This window comes from Durio zibethinus, chromosome 6, assembly GCF_047325235.1.
Source record: "Durio zibethinus cultivar Kanyao isolate XHJ-2024 chromosome 6, ASM4732523v1, whole genome shotgun sequence".
NCBI lineage: Eukaryota > Viridiplantae > Streptophyta > Magnoliopsida > Malvales > Malvaceae > Durio > Durio zibethinus.
In genome coordinates this window covers 30,813,966-30,826,721 of record NC_143167.1, presented here as the reverse complement: position 1 = coordinate 30,826,721, position 12,756 = coordinate 30,813,966, and the positions used below count along the sequence as shown (strand labels likewise).

The 12,756-nt window shown below is 33.6% G+C and overlaps 2 protein-coding genes across 13 annotated transcripts; both read right to left on the bottom strand.

Moving 5' to 3' along the window:
- Positions 1–896: 896 nt before the first annotated feature.
- On the bottom strand, positions 897–9,591 carry LOC111284444 (thylakoid lumenal 29 kDa protein, chloroplastic-like). 12 transcript variants are annotated; one of them, XM_089762846.1, is made up of 11 exons: positions 9,133–9,591; positions 5,040–5,135; positions 4,820–4,947; positions 4,583–4,653; positions 4,435–4,477; positions 4,286–4,342; positions 3,891–3,974; positions 3,451–3,572; positions 3,142–3,247; positions 2,994–3,060; positions 2,417–2,889 (listed from the first exon to the last, which is right to left on the bottom strand). In XM_089762846.1, exons 1-5 carry the CDS (start codon positions 9,252–9,254, stop codon positions 4,436–4,438), a joined length of 459 nt encoding a protein of 152 aa, XP_089618972.1. In that variant the 5' UTR covers positions 9,255–9,591; the 3' UTR covers positions 2,417–2,889; positions 2,994–3,060; positions 3,142–3,247; positions 3,451–3,572; positions 3,891–3,974; positions 4,286–4,342; position 4,435. The 12 variants fall into 12 exon arrangements, with proteins under 12 accessions (XP_089618965.1, XP_089618967.1, XP_089618966.1 ...); XM_089762845.1 differs by lacking the exon at positions 4,286–4,342 and having other exon boundaries at positions 3,891–3,966; positions 4,386–4,477; positions 9,133–9,585; XM_089762844.1 differs by lacking the exon at positions 4,286–4,342 and having other exon boundaries at positions 4,386–4,477; positions 9,133–9,583.
- On the bottom strand, positions 5,635–9,134 carry SD2-5 (S-domain-2 5). The gene has a single exon (XM_022874301.2). It carries the CDS (start codon positions 8,255–8,257, stop codon positions 5,810–5,812), a length of 2,448 nt encoding a protein of 815 aa, XP_022730036.2. The 5' UTR covers positions 8,258–9,134; the 3' UTR covers positions 5,635–5,809.
- Positions 9,592–12,756: the final 3,165 nt, after the last annotated feature.

The window sequence follows — 12,756 nt, the reverse complement described above, 5'->3', positions numbered from 1 at the left end:
TTAAACTTTAATTTGCATCCAAAAAAATTTTTAATTTTTAATTTATATTTAAATAAATTTTTAAATTTTAATTTATACGTAAATAAATCATTAATATAAATCAAATTTTCATTCAAAATAAGAATTTATTTAGATATAAATTAAAAAATAAGAGTTTATTTTGGCACAATAAAAGTATAGATGCTTATATAAGAAAAGTGAAATAGTTTAGGAACTTTTTCAATATTGTAGCTTTTTTTAAATATAATATTCTATAATTACGTAGTTAAACGTAATATTAAAAATTATGATATTATAATTAGAATAATATCTAAGATTATGATTCGATTATAATATTTATGAGATTTTTATTTGATTAATAAAAGCTCTTTATATATAAATAGATGCTTTAGTCATATTTGATGTATAAAACTATTGATAAAATATAATGATAATTATTTTATATCATATTTAATTTGTATCTAAAAAGAAAGATAAGGATTGTAAGGAAAATTAATACTCTTTTGACGTAGGATTATTCAATTCTTTCTAAGTGAAGAAGATTATTTTTAATCTATTGGATTAAACTCATATGTCAAATTATACCCTTAAAATTTACATTAATCATTTAAATTATATAAATTTTAAGAAAAAATAATTTTGACAAATAAATAAATTATTATATCTTAATTCTTACATACATCAAATACAAAATGAAATAATATTATTTAGTCGAATTCTATTCATAATATTATTTTATTTTATTTTATTATAATGTTATATATCAAACATAACCTATATATATTATTTCATATAAATTAAAACATTAACCATATAATCCATTGAATCTTTCTATGGATGTAAATATCAAATCACATATTTTTTGTGTTCTTATTTTCCTTTTTTTTTTTTATTCATTTTCATTCACAGAACCATTATAATTTAAAAAGTAACATTTTTAATTATATTTTCATAAAAAACATTTTTATTATATTTCAATAATTGTGCTAGAGATTGCACTCAAAGTTGCCGAAAGAAAACAAGGGGCGGAATTATATTAGAACTGAATTGTGTCAATCGAACTATCAAATCCAGACACAACATCAACCCTATCAAAATTCTTACATCAAGTATAGAGCTATCCACCAATTAATCAACAGATAAACAATACATTTGTTTAATTATTGGAGCTGAGAAACAATGAGATAGTGATAAAACCAGCAGAGAATACAAAGAATGGATGGTGGAAACTAAATCTGAAGGGGAAAGAAAAGCATAGCTTTCTCTGGCAATGATGCATCATCAATGTTAAAAAAAGCTTGGAGAAGTCACTGTCTTTTGAGGGACAACAAGCATTAGGACTTTGGTCCCTCATAAACTGTCCTATGTGAAAATTGGACGGGGGAGGGAGGGACCATTGCAAACAATACGGGGAGAATAATAATGCTTTCTTTCGCAATGATTCCCACGTGCAAACAACCCCTCCCCACCCCCCAACCCTCTCTTTTGACTGCTAAGAACAAGAAGTAGTCAGAAAGCAAAATTAATGAATTAAGTGATGGGTGTAAATAGTAAAAATATAAAACCAAGACCTTCTAGTTTGGAAGATTAAGACATGGGAGCTGAGTTTTACTTATTTAAAGCTTGACCCACACCCACAGGAAACAAAAAGTTACAACATTATAGCAGTACAAATTTTGGGTGTACGTCTTTGTTTAGTAGCTTCAATTTCATATCTAGTTCAACAGTCCAGCACATGTTTTTGTGCAGTTTTATCAGCGTCCATATATTCTTTTACATACACTCTCTCACTTTAGCTCAAATCTTTGTTCCCATTCTTTGGAAATTATGTTTGGTTTTCAGTCATCACAGATCACACGAGTTTTTGGGTAAAAAGTGGTGACCTTTATATTGTTTTATTTTTATTTTTTGGTTTCAATGAAGGCAGAGCCCAACAAGAGAGGAGGGGGAGAGGTTAGGGTCAAACCCCAACCTTTATGTCTCCTTAAAGCTTGCTTGGTCTAACTCTCAGGCCCACATATTATATCAGGTAATCCAGAGGAAACTGATCATACAAAAATTTGCATTACAGTGCATTAGTTGTATGTGAAATTCACTAAACCTACGCTCCAACAGTGAGTTTTATGAAATTTTTAGAGTTTCAAGTTTTCAGGGTCCTCCATTTTGAAGTTTAAGCCATTTGTTTCTTGAAAGTCTACAAAATTCAGGATGAGAATCTCGGTACCTCAATAGATGAGCCCAAGGCAATCTTAAAATGGAGGCCATCTAGGGTTAAATTAGAACTTAAATATTGCTTGGCACCAGTAGCACAGGCTTTATAATCCTTGGAGCCAACCAACCTGAGAGACATTATAAAAGGCCTGACATAAGGCCAATACCAGATAAAAATACGCAGTGCTGGAAACAACAAAGAAACTGAAATAAAGTGCCACGGAATCAAATGGCAAACTTTTTATTTTCCGAATTACAACATTCTATGGCTCCACTTTCAGGCGTCTCTAACTGCTCTGAGAACCTAATATAAAATGAAAATACTTCTGCCATTCATATATCGCATCTAACAACATGAAGAGTATAGTTATATTCTGTGAATACAACTGTATCCTAATTAATTAATCAAGAAGACAAGAAATGAACACAATGTTGCTCTTCCAAAATCATAACACGCTTTTCCACATTGCACCACAATTCACTAGTTTAATATAAGTCTTCTTAAAACATTCTGATTGTCTGCATGTTTTGTGATCCACCTGTGCATTCTGTTAGTTGAGTACACTAATGGAATTTTTAAATGCATGCAAATGTTCTTTCCCAACCAACCATCCTCCTTTGTACCCCATGTTGGCTTGCCAGCAAGAATTGCATTAAATGTTCTTTAACAGAGGACCCCTAAACCCATATTAGGTTTGTTAATAACTATATTGAAAAGAAATCTTCAAGATGAGACAGAATAACAACTAATTGGCAATTTAAGAGGATTTTCAAAGACAAACCTTAAGCATTCATCATCCTCTACAATGGCATGATCTGATGGAAGCCCGATCATGCTTGACATACCACCTACATCCAAAAACACAATCAATACAGAAATAACAGAAACAATTATGAGTCAGAACATAAATGAATTAGCTATTCACTGACTCGAAATAAAAGAAAGAGTCACTTGATGCTTTAAGCAAACGAATGCCCAGCTAAAATCCCCAGGAAGCGATACTCTTTGCTCTAATACTCTTTAGGTATCATTTAGCTGTATTGTTTTTACAAATAAGGGAAGTATATAAGGTTAAAAGTGCCTTCATAATCAACATTTGTAGAAAATATTTGTATTAAGTGGCAACTATCATTTGGAATATCTAGAGCATCAAGCGTTTTTTCAAAGCCAACATCTAAGTCTATTGGAAATGAAATAAAAATATACCACATCAATATTAGAAGTTTTTACTTAAGTACCTGAAAACTTCCATGGCTTCTCTAGAAGAATTTTGAAGTATGAATTATCAAAAGCAACTAGACTTCCAAAACCTTTACTGCCAAGAGTGTAAGCCCCAGATAGAGGAACTAGTTCTTGTGTTCTGCAAAATAGAACGACATGCCACTTTTTTTTTTTTAAAGAAACCAGATGTTTACAATTAAGTCATGACTTTATTAATTTCAGATGATAATAGTAGCGGTCAAAATTTGTTACCTATTGTATTATCATTATTTTCTTTTCAACCAAAATTTTAAGTTCTTATGGGAAAAAAAAATCAATTTTAAATTAGGAAGATCCACCCATTTGTGTTACATTATCTAGATATGTTGCTGATAATTAAAATCCAACTCAAATTATAGAAAATTGATTTAAGGATATCAAACAGTGGAAAAGGATGCTTGCTAGCAAATAAACTCACTAGAAGCCCTTTCGTTGAAAACACTGCTTTAAGCCAGAAGCATCCTAAATTTCTCGGGGAAGCTTCCCTTCAGGATCTGGCTCCCTACATTGAATATTTGCCATTAGTAATGGGGTAGTAAAATCTCAATTAGATGCCACCAAATGTAAAGAGAAATGAGTCACTGCTCATGTTAATACTGCAGAGAACTACAAGATAAAGATATCAGGTTATTTCATAACAATGCCATTTTCAATTGCAGTGTCTAGGTTTTATCTTGTCAAAACATCCTTAAATACTTAGTTAACCAGACATTAAGCTCTGCATTATTATTTAAGCCACGATATTCTAAAAGGTCAAAAAGCTAGGTGCTTATGCAGAATCTAGTCTGCCTAATGCAACAGGGATTTTCGGACCTCCACAATCGGAAAATGCTTCAGCTCCTCCCACAGGAATCATGTCTGCCCATGATACTAACAAAGAAAAAATACACAACATCTTAGCATGGTGATATACCTTCCATTTCTGTCAAAATTTTTTCATCTGATATTTCAGAAAGAATAACCTTATTGTATTGCATCCACTTCTTTCTTTGCTTTCTCTACAACCTAAACAACAATGAATCCATTGAAGTGTTAGAACTTAAAAAGGAAAAGCAAAAGCCAAAACATTTGTCCAAAAAAGAAAGAGAGAATCAGAAACAGAGAGAATGCCTTCTGAGACTTCTTGAGGCCGGCACTTTCAGGTCTTTCAAATTCATAAATAATAGAACCATTCATAGCACCTGCATGAACAATTAAAATTCAAAGCAAATTCATTGTTTAAAAAACTCCTAATAAAAGAACTTTAACATGAAACAAACCAGAATTCAACTCGATTCAATAACATTGAACCCAAACTTAAAATTCTTCTAAATTACTATTACTAAGTAATTTGGAAAATTTTGGTACCTGAATTTTCAGCCATTTCAAAGGTTCCAGCGTCATGAAATACCAAACGAAGAACGCCGGCAGCCTTTCCCTTGGTTACTACTTTACTTATCTCTTCCTTTATAAGCATATACTCACTCTGACCTGACCTTCAATAAAGAATATCCTTCACAATTGAAAATCTAAAAAACCCAGTAAAATTATAAGGATGTCTTAGAATTTTGCATAACTTAGAACTTACTCAACTGCGTTAGTGCCGACATTGTCTATAAATTCATGCAGAGGAAGAAGAAACGGCAGCGTTGCTGTAAATGCCATTCCTCTCCTCCTACTCAAACTGCAACAGTGAATTTGTCATGTAATTCAAGACTTTTTTTTAATTTAAAGTAAAGTACTGAAAAAGATTAAATTTTTTGTTTTAGCTGAGCCGGAGGAGTTATGGATGGTGGAATAGCAAGCTGTGAATGGGCTGGCACGAGATTCGACCGTTAGGAGAGAGGACCGCTATGAAACGGAGGGAAATTTGAATTTAGATGAAGACAAAGCAGAGGAGGAAGGAATGGAAGATGAACTCAACCTTGCGATCAAAGGGAACTGTTTGCGGAAAAAAGGTTTAATTTTTCGAGGGTAAAAAGTGTTGATTGGCTGCGCTTCACCACGAATAACCGAAAGTCAAATGACTGGTCAACTAGTCAAAGGTTCTTCGTGAACAATCGCCCGTAGCCTGTAAGCATGGGAAATTTCTTTTAAAAAAGAAATCTGATATTTTATTGAACCTCAAACCTTACTTTTGCCTTTGATTGCTTTTTTTCGTATTGCCTTCCTTTTTTAAAAAAAAATAAAATCCGTAATGGATAAATTGCTCCGAGTATGGACTCGATTCGTATAAGCTAATAGCTAGTATTACAAAAAAATTTCGAATAATAATCTAAGAAATATACAGGGCAGATGAGATGTTAAACATGATACAAATCTATGGAACAATACCAATAAACCCCGCTTGAGTGATTGTTATCTTGGACCAGAAAGCTGCACAGCTGAAAGATAAGCATCAGTATTACAGTCTGATGGTGCTGAGGCTGAGGATGTGCCCTCTCCACTCGTGGTCATCGATCTAAAGAAGCTTGAATAACCTAATGGAGAAGACAGTGGTGGCTTTGAAACTGGGGACAGACCTTCTAGCATTTGAACAACTTTGGTCATTGATGGCCTTAAATGCATGTCTTCCTGTATACACCATAATGCAACTTTGACAGCAGTATAAACTCTCTCATCTTCCCCTTCTATAGTCAACCTTGAATCAAGGATATCTCTCAGCTTCCCTTCGTCTAACATCTTAAAAGCATAGAATGGCAAATAAGATTTCTCTGAAGATTCTCCCGGGTCAAAGTTTTTCCTTCCACCAATGATCTCTAGCAGCAGCATGCCATAGCTGTAAACATCACTCTTCTCTGATATTGCATAGTTCGTGATCCATTCAGGTGCTAAGTACCCCCTGGTGCCCCTTAGAGTAGTGAAAACATGGCTTTGCTCTCGAGTCATTAGCTTTGCCAAGCCAAAATCTGAGACTTTCGCTAGGAAATTGTCATCAAGCAATACATTTTCTGGCTTTATGTCACAATGCACAATCTTTGCATCACAATCTTCATGGAGATAAGCTAGCCCTTTTGCCGTTCCCACTGCGATATTAAATCTTGTTTCCCAGTCCAGCAGGGGTTCTTCTCGGTTTCTATTGAATATCCATTTATCTAAGGAACCATTCGCCATGTATTCATAAGCAAGAAGTCGATAACTTCCTTCAGCACAGAAGCCTTTCAACCTGACCAGGTGGAGATGATGGATACGGCCAATGATACCAACTTCAGCTCGAAATTCTTTCTTTCCCTGACCAATGCCTTCCAATTTCTTCACAGCAAGTTGACTTCCATCGGGGAGGGATCCTCGATATACTGAACCAAATCCTCCATGCCCAAGCTTAACGGAGAAGTTATTTGTAGCAGTCCGAAGGCCATTGTAAGTGAATCGAGTTGGCATCCCAGTTAAAGTCTCCAAGAAATTATCCTCTTCTGAAGTCTCATCAGGGGATTGTGGCAATTTTTTCTTTTTCTTGTAGTATCGAAATGACGCAAAAAGTAGGCCAAAAATGACAAGTACTGTAGAAACAGCTATAATCACAACATATGGGAAGCCTTTTTTCCCTCCTCCATCCCCTCCACCATTTTCATTGCTTGACATCTTGACAAAAGCAACTAAATCAGACTGCCGGTTAGAGTTTTGAAAGCTACCAACCTGGTCAAACAGGAAGCAATTCCTCGAGCTATTGTCATACAACATAGCCATACAGGAACAATTACTAAGGCAAGATGCCTTGCAACCACTCAGATCAGTTTCTGAAGAGGGAGAAACGTAGCCAAGTGCAAAATAATTAAGCCCAGTTCCAGCATCTACAAGACCTACAGAATCCTTTCCCTGACCGCAGGGAGAGGCAATACCTGTTTTGCAAGCGCTTGAACTAAGCCCTGATGGACACTGGCACTTAGTGTTGCCTGAGGGTCCTGAACAAACAAAATATGGCTGACAAGCTTCTGGTGTGCCACACGGGTCATCTGGAATTTTTGTTGTTGAAGAGGACCCTTGATCATGGAGATTGAAGAAAGATATAAAGCCATCACTTCCTAACACTGCAATCCAAGTGGCATTTGCATCAATAGGATCTGAGATTGTAAATTGCCACAGCAAGACTTTGCTTTCATCAAAGAAACTCCATGAATTTGCATCAATAGATGCTAAAGTGACCTGCCCACCATTTTTATTAATGTTTCTTCGTGCGTCCTTTCCCATGGACCAATATGGCTGTGGAGTTGAGTAACCTGCTGAAAGAATCATGTCGCCGGACTTGATTTCAAGAATATAGCTCAAGTTACTGGGGCTAGGATTGCTTACAAGTCTCATTCCTTCTCCAAACTCTTGGTTCGAGATAAGGGTATCAGAAGGATGAGCAAAACTCTGCCACGTTACGTTGCCATCATTCCCTTGCAAAACCAAATTTCCTGAATCCTGCAATACCATAGCAGAAACTCCTTTGTCACCAGTATTTGTCGTCCACACAACACTACCTCCTTTCTTTAATAACACGTTGCCACTTTTATCAAACACAAATTCATCAGAATTTGAAACAGGGAAGTTTCTGTTAGCAGCCCAGATTACTCTTCTAGTCTCCATGTGCATGACAACTAGAAGAAACAATGTGACATCTGTGGTAGTGGTAAAGCCAAAACCGAATTCTGAGTTGTTAGATACAAGAAACAACCCATTATTGTCGATCCAATTCATTTGAGAACCTTGAAAACCCGGTTCAATCGCCCCAGTACTTCGAATGCTAGCCATACAGATATCAGAGAGAAAAAGGGTAGACAGTGCCAAAAAGCCCAGGAAACGAATAAAACCCCTACTTTCCATTACAAAACTCCGAATTGAACCAAAATAATAGGTTTTAGAAGACAACAGAAAAAACCCGGAAAGACAAGAAAAAGAAGGAAAATTTCCTGACCCTAAACCAAGGAGGATATATAAAAAAGAAAAATGGGTTTCCTACCCTCTATACAGGAAGCAGCCCAGTATAATTTCTGGGTTTCAGGAATTTAAGCCACCAAACTCCTCCCAAAACCTTACTTGGCAAATCTTTTGCACCAAACTGACAACATACTGCCTGGAACACAAAATTATAGCTCTAATGGAAGCATATTTGAAGATATGTTGAGCTAACTTGTCCTAAATTCAACAAAATTTAGATTTTGTAATACAAAGAGACCGAAACAGATTATTGAGGTTTTAAGAGGAAACGTTATTGAATGAAAAGGAAGGAACTTTGACATTTGCAAATAGAAAAGAAAGCAAAACAAAGCATATACTTGTCAGAAACTGCAATTCAGGGTGAGAAACAAGATCACTGGTAAGCTTTAAGAACTTAAAGTTGAGCTTTTCGTCACAGCTCAAAAGAAATAAAACCTCAAAAATTCAAGAAAGAGCTGCCTATAATAGGATCAAAAGAAATGAGCAGAATCTGAAAGGGAAAGGACAAGTTGGAAATGGATGGGCACTCCTCATTTGACCAAATAACGGAACGTACAAAAAGACCGACCGACTAGAATTGATGGATAACTCCTCACTTTGCCATGAAATGAAAAGCCTTTTGGAGAAAGGAGGAATAGTAAAAAAGATGCAAATTCATAAATGTTCTCCGATTAACATCAGCAATAATTATAAAGAAGGTAAGTATAGTTTAAAGGAGACGCTGAAGAGAACATAGAACATGAAGAAAGGGTAGCTCTCACCTCATTTTGTTAAGTGAGATTGCAGAAACAAGTGGATTTGCAGACATGGGTCTCTGGCTTTTTCCTAAATCCGTTTTCGGTTCTGTCGTAGAGTTGAAGAGAGATCTGAGCTGCCTTTCCATCTTTTTCGAGCTGTTTTTTTTATTCCCATATATTATGTTTTTCTACTGTTTTGGTCTTCCAAAGATGACATAGAAACTGTCAAAGAGCATTAGCTTTTGCGTGGGGTGGAGTTGATAGATTCAATAAATGAATGTAAAAAATTGTGCAAAATGGAGAACCAAATTCCCAAATTTTCTTTAAACAAAAAATAAAAATCTTTTTAGTAACAACAAAAAGAAAGTCAAATTTGTTGTACAACAAAGGGATAGCCTCAGATACGATGACTGCTTCCCCCACGCCGCTGAAATTATAAAACCATAAATATCCCAATTGAGCCAAAATGTCCAACTTAAATATTATTGTTGCATACTGATTAAACATTAACAAGTAAATAAATGATGAAAATTTTGACACCCACCTACCATTTTTTCTATTATTATGTGACACGTGTTTTTTAATTAATAAACATTAAACTTTGATCATTAAAAACAATTTCAATACTCTTAACAATAAACGGTCACTACCATAATATCTTTATTATTAAGAATTTGTTTTTTCACTCTCTTGATTAAATTACAATATCCAATTTTGTAAGCAGAGTTAATTTGTGAATATTAAATTTTTTTTTAATTTTTACGATCATGGACAGATTAGGCATTGGTAATTTTTTTTTTTTTTTTTGGTACTAGTAGATATGTTTTTATCTATTAAAGTCATGTTTGTTTTTATCAAATTTATTAGGGGGTTGGGTGGTGAATGGTATGGGTCAGCAAGTGACATGGCAATGGCAAATTGGCAGATATTTAATACCAAGTGGGGAAGAAAGTTACAGGAAGGCGTCAAAATTTTCTGTTTCTGCCCACCCAAATCCGTGCGCTTTGGGTCAGGGTGTTTAAGCCAACTTGACAGGTGGGTCTTCAAAGAGCTAAAACTTCATTCCTTTCCGACCATTCCCCCCTTTCCCCATCCAAAGGCTTATCTGCCAATGCCATCTTCGTATTTGGATTTTGGACATTTACCATCTCTCTATCAGCAGTGAGAACGTTAAATTCTATGACTTTGTCACAATTTTAAGCAATTCTATCTTCACTGTCCATCATCAATATCATCTTTTCTTTCTTAATTACATGGGGCATTTGGAGAGGAAGGGTAGTAAGGTAGATAGGAGAGTTGGACTCGTTTTTAAATAAATTTGACACCAACAAAGAAAAAAAATTATCACTTATTTATATTTGATCATATAATTTTATTAAAAATCATGTAACTTATTAATAAAATATTAAAATTGTTATTTTAATGATTAAAAAATAAATTTTGATAATTTTAAGTAAAAAAAAAATCTGACTTTTATTTTAGAAAATTTTGGTTCGGTTGAGAGTCAATTCGGTTCACACTTATACTAATGGAAAGTTTGAAAGTTCAAAATTTAATCAATTAAGAAAGTAAAAGAAGTCGGCCCTTTATAACTTTACTGAGCCAACTACTCACATAAAAGCTACTCAATTCCATTTAATACCTAAGATGCAATTATGCATTGCAGCTAATCTTACAAAGAGAATCAGTCCCCAGTAATTTAGAATTTAGGGTTTAGAGAAAAAAAAAATGGAAATGTATGTAGGATTGGGTAGTTTTCCAAAACTTTATGAAGAAAAAATAATGAAAATCAAGTAATCAATGAAAATGTTATTTTAAAGCGACTACCAAATTTGTGAAAAAAAAAAAAAACAAAATCAACAATTTAAGCAACTGCAGCAGACTTTGTGGGTTTTTGTTTGAATTTATGGAATGGATGGATAGGAAGCAAATATTTTTGCTTGAGTCTGGTTTATGCCTCGTGAATTAGAACAAATCACGTGCAATTGCAAAAACTTTGGTTGGGCCTTCATATATTTTATTGCAACTTGGCATATTGTAATTGTCACATCACAATAAGTCTATGATATTATATATAATTAATTAAGAATTAATTAATTAATTACTGCTTAAATGAATTGACAAATTAACGAGCTGTTTTAGATGGAGGCTTCAGAGTTTATAAATAGGTAAAGGATAAAAAAAAAACACTCAAACATGTTTACATAGAAGAGAATTTTTTTGTTGATTTTTTATTAATCAAATTGGTTTATGCAAATAATGAATTTAATTAATATCTAAAATAATTTAGTAAATAATTATATAGTATGATTAGAAGACAAGGATATTTATCAACGTGGCTTGCTCTGATGTTGTATGTAAAGCAAATTAATGGACAGTAGAATAAAGAAACCGATGCCGGAATTAAACCTTAAATACAGCTAGCTAACACTATTTGCTCTTTGCAAGGATGTTATGATCATATCCTGTTTCCCAATAAACTTGATTTTGGGAATAATAATTAATTAAACCTAGGTTTAACAAAAGCAATGATGACTTATATATAAACAAAGAATAAACGGAAATTAATAGAATCGATAAAAATCGAATAATTCATTAGTAAAATTTAAGTTCAATTTTTATTATTAATAATTTTTTTATGAGTGATTTATAAATATACTGGTTTTGAAATTGAGTAACTTCTTTTTATCTAAATTTTTTTTATATAATTTATATATATATAGTGGACAAAGCTGGACAAGATCTTTTGTTAATCTTCTCTCTATTATCTTGAAAACAAATATTAATTAAGGATTTGTTCGATCCATTGATATCAATGAAATCAAGAGGCGATATGAATCAACTGACAATTCCAAAACTATGCACTAACTTGTGGTTTCAACGTCCAACTGTTAGATAAAATAAAAGAGAGAGAAAGAAGAAATATGACCAAAATCAGAAGCTATAGCGTGCCTTGCATGGCATTGAAAAGCATGACCAAGTATTGTTATTATTATATGAATAATTTTCCTACTCGTGACTTTTAAGTTATAACAAAATCTTCATCCATTTCAGTCTAAAAAGACACCACCGTCTCTAAATAGTAGTGTAAACGAACAGAGCTGAGTCAAATAATGAGAAGCTCGAGTTCGAATTCAATTCACAATTCAAAATTCGATATTCGATTCGAGCTCGATCGAGTTTTATTTTTCAAATTCAGCTTGATTTATGATCGAATTCGAGTTACTCGAGTTCACTCGATTAAACTCGATTAATATGTAAAAATAAGCTCGATTCGTATACTCGATAAGAATTCGATTATTCGTGCTCGAATTCGAACTCGAACTCAAAATATTTATTAATTAAAATAATAAAAATATATTTAAATATAAAAGTTCGATTAGGTTCGCGAACTATTCGAGTCAGATATAAGAATATTTGAATTCGGCTCGATCGATAAGTTGAGCTATTCGAGCTCGACTCGACAATAATCGAACCGAATTCAAATTTTTTTCAAATCGAACTCGAGTAGCTTGCGAGTACTAATGTATCATTTACGTCCCTATCTCTAAGTCTCCCCAATTGGATTGCATTTTCACTACTGTGTTTTTTTTTTTAAATTTCACTCACTGTTTTTTATTATATTTTAAAGAATATGTGTTATCATAT

What these genes read in the sequence shown, in the direction of transcription:
- LOC111284444 (XM_089762839.1), bottom strand. Translation starts at nt 3,055, where the DNA reads ATGTCAAGCATGATCGGGCTTCCATCAGATCATGCCATTGTAGAGGAT. An exon ending in GAGGATGATGAATGCTTAAG is followed by an intron (nt 2,340 to 2,993) that starts GTTTGTCTTTGA and finishes AATGTCTCTCAG; the next exon opens with GTTGGTTGGCTCCAAGGATT. An exon ending in CCTTGGGCTCATCTATTGAG is followed by an intron (nt 1,493 to 2,224) that starts GTACCGAGATTC and finishes TCTTGTTCTTAG; the next exon opens with CAGTCAAAAGAGAGGGTTGG.
- SD2-5 (XM_022874301.2), bottom strand. Translation starts at nt 8,257, where the DNA reads ATGGAAAGTAGGGGTTTTATTCGTTTCCTGGGCTTTTTGGCACTGTCT.